This window comes from Esox lucius, chromosome 4 (assembly GCF_011004845.1).
Source record: "Esox lucius isolate fEsoLuc1 chromosome 4, fEsoLuc1.pri, whole genome shotgun sequence".
Taxonomy (NCBI): domain Eukaryota; kingdom Metazoa; phylum Chordata; class Actinopteri; order Esociformes; family Esocidae; genus Esox; species Esox lucius.
Window position 1 is genome coordinate 30608335 of NC_047572.1, and position 19286 is coordinate 30627620.

General features: G+C 44.6%; 1 protein-coding gene across 9 annotated transcripts; it reads left to right on the plus strand.

Annotated features, from left to right (window-relative positions):
- Positions 1-1783: 1783 nt before the first annotated feature.
- stx3a (syntaxin 3A) lies at positions 1784-18922 on the plus strand. 9 transcript variants are annotated; one of them, XM_034291893.1, is made up of 12 exons: positions 1794-2458; positions 11693-11767; positions 11839-11938; positions 12211-12285; positions 12391-12461; positions 12574-12682; positions 12770-12843; positions 12928-13062; positions 14116-14226; positions 14585-14695; positions 18087-18177; positions 18288-18922. In XM_034291893.1, exons 1-11 carry the CDS (start codon positions 2429-2431, stop codon positions 18162-18164), a joined length of 969 nt encoding a protein of 322 aa, XP_034147784.1. In that variant the 5' UTR covers positions 1794-2428; the 3' UTR covers positions 18165-18177; positions 18288-18922. The 9 variants fall into 9 exon arrangements, 7 of the variants coding, with proteins under 7 accessions (XP_034147782.1, XP_034147784.1, XP_028975288.1 ...); XM_029119455.2 differs by lacking the exon at positions 14116-14226 and having other exon boundaries at positions 1795-2458; XM_034291892.1 differs by lacking the exons at positions 18087-18177; positions 18288-18922 and adding an exon at positions 16490-17525 and having other exon boundaries at positions 1796-2458.
- Positions 18923-19286: the final 364 nt, after the last annotated feature.

The window sequence follows — 19286 nt, forward strand, 5'->3', positions numbered from 1 at the left end:
AATGCTATCAATTATGTTAACACATAAAGGACATTGGTGATTGTATTCCATCCCGTTTGTTCAATCAATCAATCAAATGTATTTATGAAGCCCTTTTTACATCAGCAGTAGTGCTTTTACAAAACACCCGGCCTTAAACTCCAAGGAGCAAACAACAGTAGTGTTGAATTTCAGTGGCTAGGAAAAACTTCCTAAGAAGGCCAACATTTAGGAAGAAACAGAGGACCCAGGCTCAGAGGGGTGACCAGTCCTCTTCTGGCTGTGCAGGGTGAACATAATAAGATTACAATTGTAATAATTAATAAATGCGCGTGGGCTGAGTCTAGAGTCTATTTAAACTTAGTCCAGGTCAGAAGCATGACCATATGGACAAGGAAAGGGACAACACAGGGGTGGTGTCAGCTGAAATCATTAGGTATTGTCTTGATCTGCAACACAACCAGGAGGACTTTGGACAGGGACACCAACAGGTCTTTCAAGCCAGGTACTCCGCAGGTGTGGGCCAGGACATCATGTCCTCCTAAGTTCACAACAGGAGGACCACATTTGCAGACTAGTGCAGATTCCTAGTAATACTGGAGACATGGTGCAGGCGCTACTACATGGTGTAGGCGCTACTACATGCTTGAGGCGCTACCACAGACAGACTCGTGTGCACCGTTTGTCTACCAGACCACCAGATGTCAACCATGTAGCGTCTCAAACAAGTTGACATTTATAGCCTGTCTATGAGGAACGTGGCAAATGAAAACGAGGATAAGTGACGGTTAGGGTGCCCTAACAAAAAAAATCCCTGAGGATATTAATTCAATCGTCACGTGCGCGTGTTAAGCGTGCTTCTATTTGACGGTGTCCGTATGTATGTATAAAGTTCTACCAAAGATGGTTTGGCTATGAAGATAATACCAATATTTTATAGAACGCTTTTCATTATAAAGTAAATCTCCAAGTGCTTGTATAACAAAACATTTAGAGTTGCAGAATGTTCATCACCAATCTCTGTCACACAAAACCTTTGAGCTGACTCCACTGAGCAGACAGGGGTTTGGAATTTTACAACTTCATGGGAGTAGGCTAAAAACACTTCCATTATTGTTCACTTCCTCGAAATCTAAATGACAAAAGTAGATTCAAGCCTTCTTAGATAGCTGAAATTGTCCTTTACATCAACTAGCCTACTTTGCTGTCCTCCACACTCGCAATTCAGCGTGACACAACCGACTCAATTATGACATTGTTATTGTCTCGAAGCAGGTCTCTTTCCATTTCAAGTAAAATAACAGCTTTAGTAGAATTCGTCGCTATTCGTCATTTACTTCTAAAACACAAACCCAGTATCTGGATATGCTTGCGTTACCTGGCCACGTACTTCCTTTGATAAATAGTTTGAAGTCTCGCGGACGCTGTACACATTTTATTACTGTATACACGCCCTGACGCGGACCCGGATCTTTTCAATATCAATCACTTTATAACTGATTGGTTATGACGTGTTCAGGACCTAAATGTGTGTGCGTCTCTTTCATTGTCTGTGTGTATGTCTATACGTGTCTGTTTTGTGGGAGAGAAAATTGAGAACACGATACTGTGAGTTTTTGACTACACTTTCTTCACCACAAATTCCATGTGGTGCCACAATAAAACACAACAGCTATGAAGCTGTCACGGGCCGCCCGTAATAAACCGTTTCCTTATCCGCTTAACCAAAAGAGATGACAGATAATCTGTGTGTGAGGGAATGAGGCACCGTGAGGGGTTTCTGTTAATGAATGCTAGGTCCCACTGTAGGTGAACTACAATTGCCTATAAACATCGATCGTGTGTTGCTCTATTTACCAAACGAATATAGACACATCTCCTCGTGCATAAATATGGTGCGCATTTCAATGTCTTTACCTCCTCAATAGCCTATACGGTCACTGTCAGTAAAGTGACAAAGGAAATTCAAGATGGACTTGCCAGATCAACTAAAACCCACACAGGTAGGCTGGCCAGGGCGTGGCCGCATATACAAGAAGTGAACGAGAAGCCGTTCACGCATGCGTGAGCCAGAAAGTGCGTTTTAGAATGATTACTGGAGGCGAGCGGGAGAGAGATTATGCGGGCAGTACACAACTGTTGTTTTAATCCCCAGAGCGGAGAGATTTAGCACAAAAACACGGGCTTTTCCCCTCGCGGCCATATTGTATGGACAATCGGTGCAAAACGCAGTATTCTAGCTGCAAAAGTCACTTTGGAGTCAACCTTTTCAAGACTTGGCAGTTTGGGAAAATTTGTTTTTAAACTCACTGGCTGTCGGATTCCGTTTAACATCTCGCTAGCCGTCCAGCTGGCTAGCATTTCACCGATTTGGGATCCGATTTTTTAAGAGAAAATACTATACATTACTTTATACATTTGTAGCTTTTTTAAATAAACAGTTGTCAAGATGAAGGACCGATTGGAGCAACTTAAAGCGGTAAGTGAAGTATGGGGAACGTCACACACCTTTCAAAGACTGAGACTGAGACTGAGATGTTATACATCCCTCAGTAGGCCAGCATGCAAATTACAAATACTGTATAAAAAAACTGGCACATCATTTCACCTATTTATTAGTCTTATTTGGCGGTGTAGGCATATGTTTTGTTAATAAGCATATTCAAAGCCCTGTGTCGGACTGGCGGCTATTGATTTGATTCCATAGGCCCAACTAGCCCTACTCTTATTATCCAATTTAAGAGAAATACCCACATGAAACACGACGTAAAAGAGAGACGTAGCCTTTTGGATTACCATGTATTATTACCTCTTGTCGTGTCCTCTATTCTGCCATAGACAGTTGGTGGTGGAGGGGGGTAACGGGATCAGGTGTCTTCACTGGGGGCTAGAGGGTTTAGAATTAAGTGACGGAGTTGCTACATTGTCAGTTGATGATTATTTGGGCGGACATAGTTGTTGGCCTAATTTAGATTACAGTGTGTTTTACACGAACTTAACGAGTGTGACAAGCGGTGTCAGCAGCATATCTCACGGCCTTTAATGGTGTGATTTCCGATCTCTTTCCACAATCGTGGTGTATTCCTCTATCGGAATTGTCATTATCACACTCAGTATAGAAGTCATTAGGTAGCCTAGTTTGTAACAAAAAAACTGTATATAGGCTAAATGTCATAAACCAAGATTTAAATGTCCTATTGAAGAATCTCCGGTGTAGGCTATTATAAAAAGTTTCCCAATTTGGGTGAGGTTGTGCTGAACCCCTCCGGTCGCGTCAAGAACTGTTGCCATGGCCGCTGTTTACAGTTGACCAAATATTTGCCATGTTTAGTCTTGAGCCATTGGTTATCTGACTGTTATAATGGGCTTTTACTGGCGAGAGGGGAAGTCAATTCTGAATGATTTGACAGAGACTGGTTTCTCTGGGATACCCATTTACATATAAGACTATCCAGAGGACACAGATCTGGGTCTCTCGTTCTCTGTTGTTTTTCTTGTAATGTTTAACTTGGTGGGGTTGTATTGTTTTGTGCTCCAAGCAGCACCAGGTCACCTGACGCACAGTACACAGAAGAAAACACCTGGTGGGGGGAGGCAGTACTTTCAAATTAAAGGGGGAAAAAGGGCAGCTGACAATACCTTTTTATATAAAATAAAAAAAGGGGAGGGGGGGTAATATGTTCTGTTTTGAAATGTGTGGGTGTCTGATTGCTGTTATGTAACACTACAGCTGTTAAAAACAAACTTAAGTATCGATTGGACTGAAGCCAAAAATAAAGGGAATTCACATGACCATCACAATAAGAAATCTGCCCATTCTCTACTAAAGTTTTCTAGTACACAGCGTTGATCTATAACAGGAGCTTTTTTCTCCCTATTGTGCTTCACACACAGTGAAGGGCCCGTTGCTTAGTCAAACCTTTCCAACACACTTAATTATACACCTCAGAGGGATAATGACGTTTTCAGTGTCCTGTTACTGAATTAAGGTAAATTCTAGGGGGTAGTCAAAACAAGCACTGTAACTTTATGGTTAGCCCATTCTCTTCTGTAAGAGTCTTCACCATAACATTAGGAAATGGGTATGTATTAGATTTAGACATGGTCTATGTGAAAATGTGTAATATTATAGTGTCACCATATTTGAGGCATAAATAATTTAGAGGTCAGCAGAACAATTGATAAAGGGTTTTTGTGTACACTTTGATTTCATCATTATTTCCATATTTCCACTCCATATTTTTCGGATGCCTTGATTTCAGGACATCGGAGGTATTGGGACAATTGACTTTACTACTGTTTTCGGTTTGTCTGGTGTTTTCTATCTTGTCATTTGTTCAGACGAGAAGTTTCAGTCTAGCCTTGATTCTAGGCTTTGCATTTGGGGTTTGCTATTGTTGCATGTCAAGATGAGGATTAAAAGATGTGTCAATGAGGCAGTATGAGGCCAAAAAAAAAGCATACAAAATGAATTAGAAACCTAACCAAAATGTGTACCAAAGTAGTAAAGTTCTCTGCATACTTGGGATGTGCATGATATTTTCTCTATCGATAATTCCTCAGCTTTTGTTGTCGAATAGTCGACCACACAGACTCTTGCCAAAAAGAGAGGTACTAAATGAAAAATGAATGTAAGTTGTAATATGTTAGGCAATAAATTCAAAGTTTTATTTAAAAAAGTTAAAAACCTCTAATGCTTTAGTGTAAACAATTAGATATACTAGATATACTTTTATTCGGGAGACTTTCAGATTCAGAAATGCCCTAACAGCAGCAAATAATCTAATGCATAGGCCTGTCAAATCATTAGTATTTTATAACAAGTGATTCATTTCAAATAATTGTTACAAGAAACGTCACATTAAAAGATGAAAAAGGTCACATTAAAAGTGGAAAAAGTTCAGACATGATTTATCTGTCTCATTCTTTTACATCACAAGAACCTGGCATTTTAACAGGGGTGTGTAGACTTTTTGTATCCACTTTATAAAGCTAATGTCTTTGTGTCAATGTTTTCTGGTCATAACAAAATACAAAATGTATTAGACCATCTAGCCAGCTACTTTTTTACAGTCCCTTAAAACTATACTTTCCAAATGAAACTACGCTTTATATATAGACTAACAGAGTTATGTTACAGTCTGCATTAAATCAAACAAACCTACTGATGCGTTCCAGTGAATAAAAAATATCCTAGTAAGGATATTTAATAGGAATAAATTATATAAAATGAATGAACAAAAACCAAACAAAATCTGGCTCGCACGTCCATAGATGCAAGATCTTAACAAAAATGTAAAGAATCAGTAGGCAATGTCCATATTATAATGATGATTTTTTTTCTTGTATAGAAAAATTTGCATGTCCACGTGCTCCGGGTGTAGGCTTACTTAGTCTGTTGACTATCATGCCTGCAGCCAAGAAAACCCTTCCTGCTGGTAGGCTACAGTTGCCAGGGTGCACAGGTATGCTTCCACCAGCCGTGATAGTTTCCTGTACTTGGCCATTTGCCAGATTTGTTTATTCTGTAAGAAATAACCTGTCATTACTGCTGTAGTTTTTTTTGGTAACTTTCGAAAATTAGATTTACTTGGCGATCAACGCCATCCTTATCCACAATTCGACTATTTGTTCTCAACCGTAGTGCATACTACCTCATCCGTGAAATACTTTTATATTGAAAGGGTTGTAATGGCTTGGACTTTTATGGCTGCCAATGGAACTGGCTCATTTGTCTTCATTGCTGTAGTTCTGTTCCACTTGGAACTAGTTCTGTGTTGCTTGTTGACACCATGGGGACGGGTTTCCAACACCCGGTCCTCCCTTGGCCTTTTCCATGGTGAAAGTTGTTGATGGCTCAGTGCAGCCTAAAATTTAAACAAACCATTATAAACCATTTGTAAATGTAGTTTTTTTTTTTTCTCTGACCGAACACACTTAACCCTTGATTATTTCAACTTACATCATCATCAGTTGCACAGCAGATAGACAGAACGGAAGAGGGTAGAAGCTGCCTCAAACAGCCTTTATTTGGTAGTTGGCATGATGGTGCAGTAGATTCGCCGGATGTCTAACTGCCACATAGCCTACTAAAATATCCCCACATGCCACTGACCAGCCGACCACAGATCATGAGTTAAAACGCCATGAATATTCGGCTTTATTCATAATGTTATTGAAAGGTCTCGCAAGTTAGTAAAACAGGGCTGTCAAAAAAAATGGACTGGGATACAGACTGAAGGCTGGACACGTTTATTAGCTAAGCAAAGCACATGCAAGCCAGTGTCATGAACATGATTGGGCAGACAGGGTAAGGGTTGGCAATATGAGAGCTGCTTTAACGTCACCTCTTCCTTTCTGGTTTTATTTAAATTACACAACTTCCCCCGTGCCTGTAGCCTGTTGTCTAGTTAGGCCGAGACATGGCAAAGAGTATGACGGAGATTGCGCCTCATCTTACCGGGCGTTCTGTCAAGCTGTGAACATCGAAAGATGGCCCAAAAATAAAGTAGCCCCCACACTTCACCTGTGTTATCTTCATATGCCTTGTGTACCTTGATTGCTAATGCTGATCTGTCAGTGACCGGCGTACTGTTTGTACCAGGATGTAATATTGTTTTGTTGGTAGTTGCGTAAGAGCCTTTCACGCCGGCCATAACAGACAGATGAGGTGAACCATTTTTTGTATGCTGTGAGTTTCGAGGACACGCGATATAGAAAGGCCCTGACGTGTTTTTACATTTTGAACAACCCCCCCCCCCCCCCTCCCCCCTGGAAGGTCTCTGAACATGACCCTGCAGACCAGGAACGACACTTGAGGAAGTAACTGGTTTTGGCCGATTAATTTACTGAAGTGTTTCCTTTATTCCGAAAGTCACTTTCTCCCCTCACAGAACTAGTGTCATCATCGCTGTGTTCGTCCCATTGTAAGCTAGTCAGACTAGTGCCACTTCTCATGATCAGGAACTAAGTCCACTGTCCTGTACGCTTGCTCAATGTAGCGTTTGATAACAGGTTTTCTCCCTCGCTTTAGTCTCCCCAGTGCGGTCTCTGTCCGGTGCTTCCCTCTCAAGTATGTAACATGTGGCCGTTCTCTGGCCCCATTGCTGAGTTAATACCCTTGGGAAAGGTGAGCTCTTGAAAGAGATGCGTTGATCCCTGAATCGGTTGTTATGTATTGTGAAATGTGATCTTATGCCCTGGTAAGCATCTGTCCCCACCATGACATTCAACTCTCCAGATCCAGGAAGAGGGTGTGATTAAAGATACATTCCGGAATCAAAATGTGAGGACCAGTGAGTTGGTTCGGTTTGGTTGTTAGAATGTCCGTATATGTTCAGGCCCATGTGGTGGTCGATCAAGGATCACCAGCATCGAGCAGACTGCCCCATCATCAGACGCGTCGAACCCCAAAGGGCGGGCGGAGCCTTGTGAGTTGTCTGGGTTGTGAAAGTTATGAAACTGATGACTGAAGCAACGGGACACCGTGTGGCCTCAGTGTCAAACTGACACACAACCCCCCGCCCCTCACTTCAGCGCTGCTTTTCACACGCTTGATGCCCTCTCTTCCTCGGTTTTGCTGAATGAGAGAGATTGTGTGCGAGAGCACAGGAAGGAAGCGAGCGCGTGGTCTTATCTCACTGCCATAGCACTGCCATTGTATAAGTGAGTGAGACAGTGTCTGTCCAACCAGGCGGGTGTGTGTGTCATATTTGCGGGTCTTCGCGAGTTAGTGCTTTTGCCAGTTAAGTCCTGAGTGAGCTCTGTCTTTTAGTGCTCCATTGTTGTAAAAATAAATGTTTTAAAAACATACGGGTGAGTTTCGATCCCGAGGAGAAATAATAGTCTTGCTCGCGCTGTCAGTTCCAGTTTTATGACGCTGTTTATTGTGTGTTCAAACTGCACGCTATGTCACTGACAAGGTAATCAGCTGACTCCGAGACCTTGAACTGGTGCGTTTGTAGCAAGTAAGCATTTTTTTCAATGGTCCATGCCCTGTGTATCCTGTTCAGACTATGGCTATAAAACTTGTTGAGTGAGTGAATGAGAGAGAGTGGATGGGAGGGAGGATAAAGGAATGGAAGAGCTGTGGAAAGGAGGGGGTAGGTGAAGGGGGGACAGTGGGGTGTGGGGCTAGATGATTGGGGAGGGGCTGGAGAGGAATGAAACGAGAAATGGCCCTGTCTTGTCCTGGCTTTGATTTGTCAAGGATAGTGAAGATTTTGAAGTGCGGGTGACACTTTAGCTTTCTGAGACTGAATTTGAACACTATGTACCTTTTTAATTGTTAAAACACACAAAGGAGCTGCCTAGTGTTTCCATATTTAAATGGTGTCCTATAGTGTTTTCTAATGTGACTGAAATCACTTTTCTTCCATTGAAGAAAAATTCGGTATGTTTTAAAAGTAGGTTTTCTGCACATGGAGAATGTGGAAGTTTTTTCCCAGTGGTAAATATTTCCCAGTAGACTGCTGAGTGGCCTGCTCATCCTTCACCAGACTGCTGATTGGCCAGACTTGGTAAAGTTAAAAGGACTCGCAGGAACAGGTTATTTTTAAAGAAACTGACTAGAAATAATCATAGAGAATTATACAGTTGCAAACCCTAGTCACATACTCTCTAGATTTCAATAATTCCAAATTTCTGTACCCAATAAATTAGAAGTGGAAAGTGGTTCCCAGGTGCTTTAATTGTGATACAGCTACACAGGACCAAGAAAAAGGCTCAAAACTGGATTTATGAATTTTTACGTGTAAGAAAACAACGCACTGGACATTTTATAATGAATTCCATAATATATTTCTAGTTAACTAGGTCAGAGGCAGATGATCCTTGTTTGCTGGGTTACTTATCCAACCTGTTGCCGGTGCCTATAGGTTTTAGATTGAGAACACAGAACGTCTGAGGATGTCAGAAACAAAATAATCCTCAAACATTCCCAAGCTTACCAGTCTGTCTCCCAGGACTTTGGAACTCCAGGTTTTATCAAGAAGCGTGGCGCATGGCTGCGAGGCAACACGACCTGAGAGGTAGTTGGAAGTTGGTTTGAACGGTTCGCAGGCGACTTGCACAACTGTTAAAGATCTGAAGTGACCTGAAGAATGGTTTAAGCCTGGATCATCTATTGTCCACATCTAACACTCCTGAGAGAAACGAGTTGGACTTTTACAAAAACTTGATTGAACTTGCAGGGACCTGTCTAAACGATCCTGAATCCTTCTGAATGAGGCGTTCAAAGCAAATAACAAGTTTTGAAAATGCTGTGAGGTCACTTTGCTTAAGTTATGTGAAAGGTGTCATGAAATCAGCTGATGGAGGTATTTTTGGGGAGCAATATTCACTCTAGTATCACACATTTGAGTTTCTGTTGAAAGTTATGGAGCCAGCTGAACTATGATCCAAAACACATAAAAAATAATTCAGGAAGGGTTTAAGAGAAAATGGTCTTCTAGATTAGTCCAGATTTAAATCCCATAGGGAATGTATGGTATCATAGTTAATCATTTCAAGAACCATCTAACTGCAGTTATCTTTGCCAAAGTATGTGCTGACATACATTACATCATAGGGGTAATTTTAATTCCAGACATTTTTCTTTTGTGAATTACCATAATTTCCTTGTAATTGATTATGTGTGGAAAAGAGAGGTTTAATAATTGTCCATTTAAATGTTTATGAAATGTGAAACTGAACTGACAGCCCTTACCTGTTGTGGCTTTCGTAAATGGCCTCCCATTGGTATTGAATCAACCACCTCTGGCCTTACAGCACCATGCTCTACCAACTGATCTACGCTGCACTGGTTTTTAATAGCATGTGAAGATTTTTGCCTGCTTCTGTTAAGTCATTGTGAATTATGTATACTGTACATGCATCTTTAAAGACTTTGGTTGTTATTAAACAGCAATGTTTAGTTGAACAATGACAGTGTGTTTGGCTCTGCTACTTGACATTGTTCTGCTCAATGCCGGTTAGGACAATTCGGCTGTTTAGCAAGTTCAAGGCTGGATTCTCACAAGATCCTGTTTCCTAGAATTGTTTCCTTTACAATCTGATCGGAATGGATGACGCCACAGGCCGGTAAGGTGGATGACGCCACAGGCCGGTAAGGTGGATGACGCCACAGGCCGGTAAGGTGGATGACGCCACAGGCCGGTAAGGTGGATGACGCCACAGGCCTGTGAGGTGGATGACGCCACAGGCCTGTGAGGTGGATGACGCCACAGGCCTGTGAGGTGGATGACGCCACAGGCCTGTGAGGTGGATGACGCCACAGGCCGGTAAGGTGGATGACGCCACAGGCCGGTAAAGGTGGATGACGCCACAGGCCGGTAAAGGTGGATGACGCCACAGGCCGGTAAAGGTGGATGACGCCACAGGCCGGTAAAGGTGGATGACGCCACAGGCCGGTAAAGGTGGATGACGCCACAGGCCGGTAAAGGTGGATGACGCCACAGGCCTGTGAGGTGGATGACGCCACAGGCCTGTGAGGTGGATGACGCCACAGGCCTGTGAGGTGGATGACGCCACAGGCCTGTGAGGTGGATGACGCCACAGGCCTGTGAGGTGGATGACGCCACAGGCCTGTGAGGTGGATGACGCCACAGGCCGGTAAAGGTGGATGACGCCACAGGCCGGTAAAGGTGGATGACGCCACAGGCCGGTAAAGGTGGATGACGCCACAGGCCGGTAAAGGTGGATGACGCCACAGGCCGGTAAAGGTGGATGACGCCACAGGCCGGTAAAGGTGGATGACGCCACAGGCCGGTAAAGGTGGATGACGCCACAGGCCGGTAAAGGTGGATGACGCCACAGGCCGGTACATGATGAGGTTTTATATTTCCCCTGACCAACAGCATGTAGATGCGAGGGTATGTGATATCCATGTTTGGTGTTTGGGGCAGCGCCCCCACAGTGTGCTTGCTTGGCTGAATGAGATTTTCTTGCTATTTGTAAAATGATAATTGTTTTGATTGTTTTGATCTGTAACCTAGTTAGTCGCTAGTGAGTCTCTGGAACATGAGGTGAATAAAGTTCTAGTGAAGTGCTCTATGGAGTTCTATATATGGCGCTGTCTTTGTGGCCCCATTTCATGTGTAGACAGAAATGTACCAGTGACCATTCTGATTCCTAGGTTTGAACTCAAGCCTTTTCTCCAGGTGAGGTGTTCTATAGCCTCTGTAGTACAGGTTTATCTCCTCCTTTCATTCCTTGGCCCAATTCCACCACCCCCAACTTTTCTGGGCACAGCTGACAACACTGCCTGGTGGATTTCAGGCTGTTTGCTCGTTAATCTGAAGTTTATTTAAGCAGGAGAGGTCAGCTGGAACCTGGTTCAGTTCCCTCCTCGGACCGGTTCCTTGCCCTTCACTGTGTCAATAATCCCAGGCTTTATAGCCTCGGCTCCTAGGCTACGGTCCATTCTCTGTTGAATCTCTAAGGCTTGGGCAGGGTGTGGTGTGTGGCCAAGATATTGTACATTAACAATGAACCACAAACCCCTGGGGTGCCAATTAAAACCGGTTACAAATGCATTTGCAACAGTAGAAATGTAACATGTTTTTTTTTTCTTTTTTTTTTTATCATACCACAGAATTCAGCCAATCAGCATTTTGTGATCAAATCACCTGGTTTAGAATTAGCGTGCGTGCTGCAGGCCCATTGTGTTTTGTGGATGTAGAACTAATGCTGGCTCTTCTGCTTCTCTTTATAGACATGTGACAATGACGACGATGAAGTGGAAATTTCAATTGACAATGCAGCTTTTATGGACGAGTTCTTCTCTCAGGTGAGTGTGTTTTTGTTTTTTTGAAACTCTGAGTGCGTGGGCGTGCGTTACAAAATTTTTCTCTGTTTCAGATTGAGGACATCCGGAACAGTATTGATAAGATTGATGAGAACGTGTGTGAAGTCAAGAAGCTCTACTCTGTTATCCTGTCGGCACCAACATCGGACCAGAGTAAAACATGCTGTCTGTCTGTCTGTCTGTCTCACCCAAGCTCTGTCTCACTGTCCCTGTCTGTCTCACCCAAGCGCTGTCTCACTCACTCTCTCTGTCTGTCTCGCCCAAGCGCTGTCTCACTCACTCTCTCTGTCTGTCTCGCCCAAGCGCTGTCTCACTCTCTCTGTCTGTCTCGCCCAAGCGCTGTCTCACTCACACTCTCTGTCTGTCTTGCCCATTGCCTATATCTTCCTGTGCTTCCAGTCCACATTTGCCTTATTGTCCCCCAGAAACGCAGGATGATTTGGAAGCTGTCACCAACGACATCAAGAAGATGGCTAACAACGCCCGCAACAAACTTAAAAGTGAGTCCCTCACACCAGGCTAAACACCGATTGGTTAACAACACAATTGGATAAATACTGATCGATTGACTGATCCCCTGATTAATAATGTGGATTGGTACTCAGCCATCGAGAGGAATCTGGAATCCGAGGAAGAGGAGAGGGTTTCGGCCGACATGCGAATACGCAAATCACAGGTCAGACGCCGAAACCTTTCTACTAAGTTTACCTCCCCAGACTGCCAATGTGAGCCTTTAAAGGAACCCAGAGTCATCGGGTCGTTACCGCTTGTGCTTCCTGTCTTCCCAGCATGCAGTGTTGTCCAGGAAGTTTGTGGACGTGATGACCAAGTACAACGAGGCCCAAGTGGACTTCAGGGAGAGGAGTAAAGGACGCATCCAGAGACAACTGGAGATCAGTGAGTGGTCACGTTGCACACCTTTCATAGACCACTGATGAGGGAACCAGGTGGATGGAGGTAAAAAAAAGACCCTTTGTTCCTCAGCTGGCAAAGCCACAACAGATGAGGAGCTGGAGGAGATGTTAGAGGGCGGGAACGCTGCCGTCTTTACCTCGGGGGTAAGAGTGTGTGCGCGTGCGTGCATGTGTGTGTGCGCTTGCGTGTGTGCGCGTGCCCATGCTAAGCCACCCGCCTCTCTATAGATCATGGACTCTGGGATATCGAAGCAGGCCCTTAGTGAGATCGAGGCGCGGCACAAAGACATCGTTCGTCTGGAGAGCAGTATCAAGGAGCTCCACGACATGTTCGTAGACATCGCCATGCTGGTGGAGAGCCAGGTACGCTTGCCCTCCTCGGTCTCCACCTCCCATTCATCTCCTCATCCATTTATTCAGAGCTCTGCCCTACATTTGAACCCTACTGTTTCTGATGTTGTTTTTCTCCCCTGTTCACCTCATCTGTCTGTCCTGTCTGTCTCTTCTGTTGCCCAGTGCCCTCTGTCTCCTGGCTGTTCGCTGGTCTGTTCTGTCTCCTGGCTGTTCTCTGGTCCATTCCCACTCCTGCCCTACCCTCTGTCTCCTGGCTGTTCTCTGGTCCATTCTGTCTCCTGGCTGTTCTCTGGTCCGTTCCCACTCCTGCCCTACCCTCTGTCTCCTGGCTGTTCTCTGGTCCGTTCTGTCTCCTGGCTGTTCTCTGGTCCGTTCTGTCTCCTGGCTGTTCTCTGGTCCATTCTGTCTCCTGGCTGTTCTCTGGTCCATTCCCACTCCTGCCCTACCCTCTGTCTCCTGGCTGTTCTCTGGTCCATTCTGTCTCCTGGCTGTTCTCTGGTCCGTTCCCACTCCTGCCCTACCCTCTGTCTCCTGGCTGTACTCTGGTCCGTTCTGTCTCCTGGCTGTTCTCTGGTCCCTCCTGTTCCCTGCACACTTTCCGTCCTCTGTAAAAGGGTTTCCTTTGTGTGTCCGTTCATCTCTTCATCCATCAATCCAACGGTTCCCTCTGTCTGTCTGTCCCCATTTATCCATTTGTCCTTCCACTCACTCATCTTCAGTGAAGAGTCACTATCAGTAAGAGCCCCATTCATTTCAAACTCTTTGTACAATGGTTTATATCAGATTCACTAGATATGTAGTGACATTGGAATGGCCACAACCATATACATTAGTACCCACAGCTCCGTATAATATAACCTCTGTATGTTGTTGGTTGTCCTGTGCTTTCGGAGGGAAAGCTGAGAGTGAGGTGAGGTCTTCCTAATATATTCCTCTTTGTGATGCAGTTGTTTGTTACTGATGTCAAATCTGAATAGATGTGCTTGTTATTGCTGCTTTGTTTTGATATTTGTATACTAATTGCTTGTACGTGTGTGTGTGTGTGTGTGTGTGTGTTTTCAGGGTGACATAGTCAACAATATAGAGGTGCAAGTGTCTAAAGCTGTGGACCATGTAGAGGTGGCTAAGTCGGAGACTAAAAAAGCCATTAAGTACCAGAGCAAAGCACGCAAGGTACTTCACTCCACCCCACACCAGACCTCTAACCCAACCTATGTCTACCACACTGCTTTTCCTGTTACTAGGAAGCTTTTGTATATCGTAAGCAGAAATTGCTGAAACATAAACGCATCGTTAAACGCTTTCACACTGAAAGGCCACACCCATTCTGAGGAACGTAGCCCCTCCCCCCACCACACTGAAATACCGCACCCACTCAGATGGTTGTAGCCCCTCCCCCCCACCACACTGAAATACCGCACCCACTCAGATGGTTGTAGCTCCTTCCCCTCCGTATCTCTCTCCCTCTTCTTCTTTACTGTCATTTCCTCCTTTGCACGTCTCTTGCCTGCAATGTCCCACCCTCTGCCAGGGAGGAATGATTGACAGGATTGAGAGCAACATGGACCAATCGGTGGGCTTCGTAGAGCGTGCGGTAGCGGACACTAAGAAAGCTGCCAAATTTCAGCAGGAGGCCCGTCGTGTGAGTGGCTGTAGAAAGGCCCATGTCCCGCTCCCTGGCCCCTCCCCTTGCTGATCCCGAACCCTGAAACCTCTCACTTCAAGTCTGGACCAATACACCCCCCCCCCCCCCCCCAACTGTGGACATGCACACAAACACTTACTGTACACACACCCTCTAACACACACTTCTCTGGTCTATCTTCACCTCACACTTTCGCTTCCTTTCTATCTGTGTATCACGGTATTCGTTAAGTGTTACCCATGTTTGCCCGCCATCACGTGATTTGGTGGTTGACTACGAGTTGATGTGTTCGTCGTATCAGATGATTCTATCACTGCCGGCCTGAAGCATGACTGCAGCCTCGTTACATTTTAGGTTGTCGCCATTGGCCATGAGTGGGGTGCTCAAATCAGAGGCGCTCGATTGGCCGAACTCCGTCAGGGTTAGGGGAGGGCTGGGTGATGGAGTCATTTTCTCTTGGCGCCTGATCTACTCTTTGTTGCGGGTTGGGAGCGTATGAGCGAGAGTCCAAGTGTTTCCTCTTCTCGCTTCGGCGGCGCGTGTACTAAGACTGGATCAATAGTCAAGCGTTTCCTCTGACACGTTGGTTCGGCGGAGTTTCTGGTTAGGTGAGCCGTTGACGTGATTCAGAATGGCATGCCGGAGCATGTTTTGACCGGCTGTTTGCCTGTCCCAAACCAGTCGGGGCTGGCTGCCGTTGCACAAGGTCGGAACTGTCTGTCTCTCTTTATGCACCGCTCTCTCTTTATGCACCGCTCTCTCTTTACGCAGCGCTGTCTGTCTCGCTCTGCGCGGCGCTGTCTGTCTCGCTCTGCGCGGCGCTGTCTGTCTCGCTCTGCGCGGCGCTGTCTGTCTCGCTCTGCGCGGCGCTGTCTGTCTCGCTCTGCGCGGCGCTGTCTGTCTCGCTCTGCGCGGCGCTGTCTGTCTCGCTCTGCGCGGCGCTGTCTGTCTCGCTCTGCGCGGCGCTGTCTGTCTCGCTCTGCGCGGCGCTGTCTGTCTCGCTCTGCGCGGCGGTCTCATGGGTGATTATCATGTGCTCCATTCACAAACAGGTCTGATTGTGGTTTTGCTCTTCAGAGCCGGTTACAATTGTGAACACTGTTTTCTCAGAAGTTGATTCCCCTCAATAAAGGATCGTCATAGCAGACAATTGTTTCCCCACAGAAAATGGTGATAATAGTGGCAATTGTGCTCATCATGCTGGCCGTGCTGGCCCTGATTATTGGCTTGTCAGTCGGATTGAGGCAAAGGAGTGTGTGAGTAGAAGTTGTGTGAAGGGTGAGTAAACCTGGAGTAACTCTGGTCTTACAGCGGGTCTGGGTGGATCTGGAATCTGTTTGAGTATGCGCTACTACTAAAACATGTAGGTGTTCCTTGGGCTGTTCATGATGCGTGGTGTGTGTGTGCTGAGATCTTGAGGTGTGGTTTGCACTGTGGGTGTTGGGCATGTCTTCTCTGGAGTTACCTCAATACAAAACTGTACTCTTTTTGATATGGTGATGGCTGGGTCCCTAGAAACAGCTGTCTTTCTCATTTCCTCATTTGGGTGTTTGGGCTCTTCTAGTGTGTCCTGTTAGTATATAAAAGTAAGAATGATTCACTGTGATGGGATATTCCCTTTCTGTCAGTTATTTCAGCCAACAGAAGCTTTGCATCTCCTTCATCTGAGCCCCGCCCATTAACTGGTTGGTGATAGGCTGGAGATGCTGTCAGTGCAGAGTTTTGTTTTTCCCTCATTTGTTACCCTAAATACTGACATATTTGTTCTCTCCCTTCTCTCCCCCTCTGTAGAAAACAATCATTATTGTGGTGGTCTGTGTTGTCCTAGCCGTATTCATCCTTGCCGTCATCCTATCACAGACAGTGGGGAAATAGTGGGATCTCGCCCCTCATCCAAGGTCACCTTCCTTCATCATCCTTACATCCTACCCTCCCGCTGTTGTCGTGTCAAAGTGAGGGATGACGACTCAACTCATCACTCCCCTCGCGCCAGGGACTCTTTCCTCTCTATTATTGTCCAGCTGACCAATAGAAAAGAGCCTAGCCAGTGAGACTTCCTGGTTGAAGCAGGCTGCTGTGACCACTCAGGGGGCTGAGTGGGAATTTTGGCTGGAAGAGAAACTGGGGGACCAGAGCTGAGACTGGTTATGTGCCTCCAAGGCCAACAAAATGCAATCGGAGAAAGTGGACAACTTTACACTGACGCAAACTGAAATGTGCCTTCTTTTTTTTTTATTCTCTGAACTGCTATCTATTTGTCCAGTAATGTGATTTTTCTTGATTTGGACTGAAGTTAATCAGTGACACTTCTGTGCGCATTGCAAAGACCTCCATCCACTATTTGTTCCCTGCCCCCTGCTTTGCCCTGTCATCTTGCCATTCATGTCATGGTTGAAAAGTAGTAAGCCTTCCACAGCCCCCCCCCCCCCCAAAGCCAGAGGACTGGTTTATTTAACCTATGATTTTTGCATTGAGGGGAAGCTAGTGGATTACTCTTCGCTCTGTGTGAAAGCAATGACTCTGCATATATTTTAACCCCACTTGAATAGCAGAACACATCTTACCTCTGAGGCTTTGGGAGAGACCTTTAGTCTGAGATTTGATTTGCTCTTAAAGCCTACGTTAATAGTCTGTCCAATGCAATCGTGTTCAAATCTCAGACACACTGGCCAATGACAAGCCTGTAATTGAGACACTGAGGGTCTGGTAATGCTGTACATTTTTATATTCAAAATGTATTTGAAATATAATCCAACTTCACCATAGTATTACGGTGGATGACAGAGTTTATAATGAATGAATAAAATATTTATTGGTTTGGTCGAAACTGCTTTATCTGTGTGTTGTGTGGTTCATGCTGTAGAAATCGTGACAAACTTAGCAGATCGGTTACAGTGAAAGTGGATTCATTTTGACTTGGTGAGTGAATCGTTTGTTTGACTTTGAGTAAATTTGTTCCTCTGAGGAAACCTGTTTTTATGGTAACCAATTTGCTGTATTAGGAATGACAGCCACAGCTAGTCTTGGGTTGAAAGGTACCGAATCCAATAGGCACGGTAAGTTTCCATTAACCTTCTCATTCTATAATGCTCTTGCTTTTTCACACACACACACACACACACACACACACACACCCCCCTGTAACCCTGTTCTCCCCCGTTTCATTTTGTCTTTCCTTCCTCCAACTGTCTCCTGTTGGAGTGGTTGGGTAATAAGTTGTTATTGTCTGTGCTTCCTTTGGAGAAAGATATTTCTCTGCCTTGGTTCACTAATTATTTAAGTTTCACCTTTGATAAAATTACATACAATTTTCTAATGGAACATTTCAAATGGACCATTGATGGTGGTCAGTGTTCTGTTGTATAATCTTTGTTTTTTGTTTCTGCAGAAGAAGATGATGATCACATTATGCTGTGCTATTATTGGGATTGTTGCGTTTTCCTATTTGTACAGCTTCTTCTCATAGAGGTTTAGAACAGGTAAAACACACCCACACCATTGTTCTTCTAGCAGTGTTTTGACCAGGGCCCACATGGTTATCACTGTAAAACTTAAAATGTTCCTGTCTTTGTTCTTCCTGTGCTTCCAGATGTCTTTTGCCCAAAGAAGCTTCACAATGGAAGTTTTTACCCCTCATTTTTGGTTTTGTTATGCCATTGAAAATAAAACCAATTACAAGAAAGATCCTGCGAGCACTCATATCCTCCTCCCTTTGCTCCTTGACATGCTCCTCTTGCTTTGTTCTCTTGTTTTATGGAATGTACGAAAATGTGTTTAAAATGTGTATTCGTTTTGGTTAAGATTTACATATCAGATGAAGGGGGCTCAGTTTGACATTCGGCATAGGGGCAATGTTACACAGATTCCATAGACATGTGGACTGTTATATTGGCGCCCCCAGCAGGACGTTGTAGGATTACCAACTGTATGCAGAATACATCGGGGGCTTATTTGGAGAGTGATTCGCTGACTGAAACATGTGCATAAGTAATACATGAGATGAGAGAATCCTTATAATACCCTGGCGTGTGTGTTGAACATGTATTTGTTTTTACTTGATATATGGTGGTCTGCCATGCGTTTTCTGTCTGTATGCTACGTCGGTATGTATTGTGCGATATGTAAGTATTAGTGATGGTCTTTTCAATGAAGAGCGGTTGTCAGTCGTTTAGAGTGGTTGTTTGTCAGCCCAGTAAAGCCTGTTATGTAATAAAATGTTTTATGTGCAAGTTACTGGGGCTCCTCTTGTTTAAATCTTTCTGAAATCATTCTGCCAAACATTTTATTTGCAAAACGGTTGAGGACCTACCTGCATTTGTCCAATAGAAATTATGTTTCACACAACGTTGGAACTACAACAGCCCTAGTGAATGAACATATTTTTTCCGTTGGCAGGTGGCATTTAGGGAGTAGCTGAATGGGACAACACTATTGTCTCCTTAACTATAACTCCGCTCGTTTAGTGGGAATCTTCAGCCTCACTGTGGTCGGACATGATTGGCTTATGTACATCAATTGTTAACCATATTGGTCTTATGATAGGCTCTTTTGTTGACCCCATTTGACACCCCCAGCAAATAGATGTTTG

Coding starts and splice junctions, on each gene's coding strand:
- stx3a (XM_034291891.1), top strand. CDS start 2,429: ATGAAGGACCGATTGGAGCAACTTAAAGCG. Junction 11,939..12,210: donor GGCACCAACATCGGACCAGA/GTAAAACATGCT, acceptor ATTGTCCCCCAG/AAACGCAGGATGATTTGGAA. Junction 12,683..12,769: donor CCAGAGACAACTGGAGATCA/GTGAGTGGTCAC, acceptor TTTGTTCCTCAG/CTGGCAAAGCCACAACAGAT.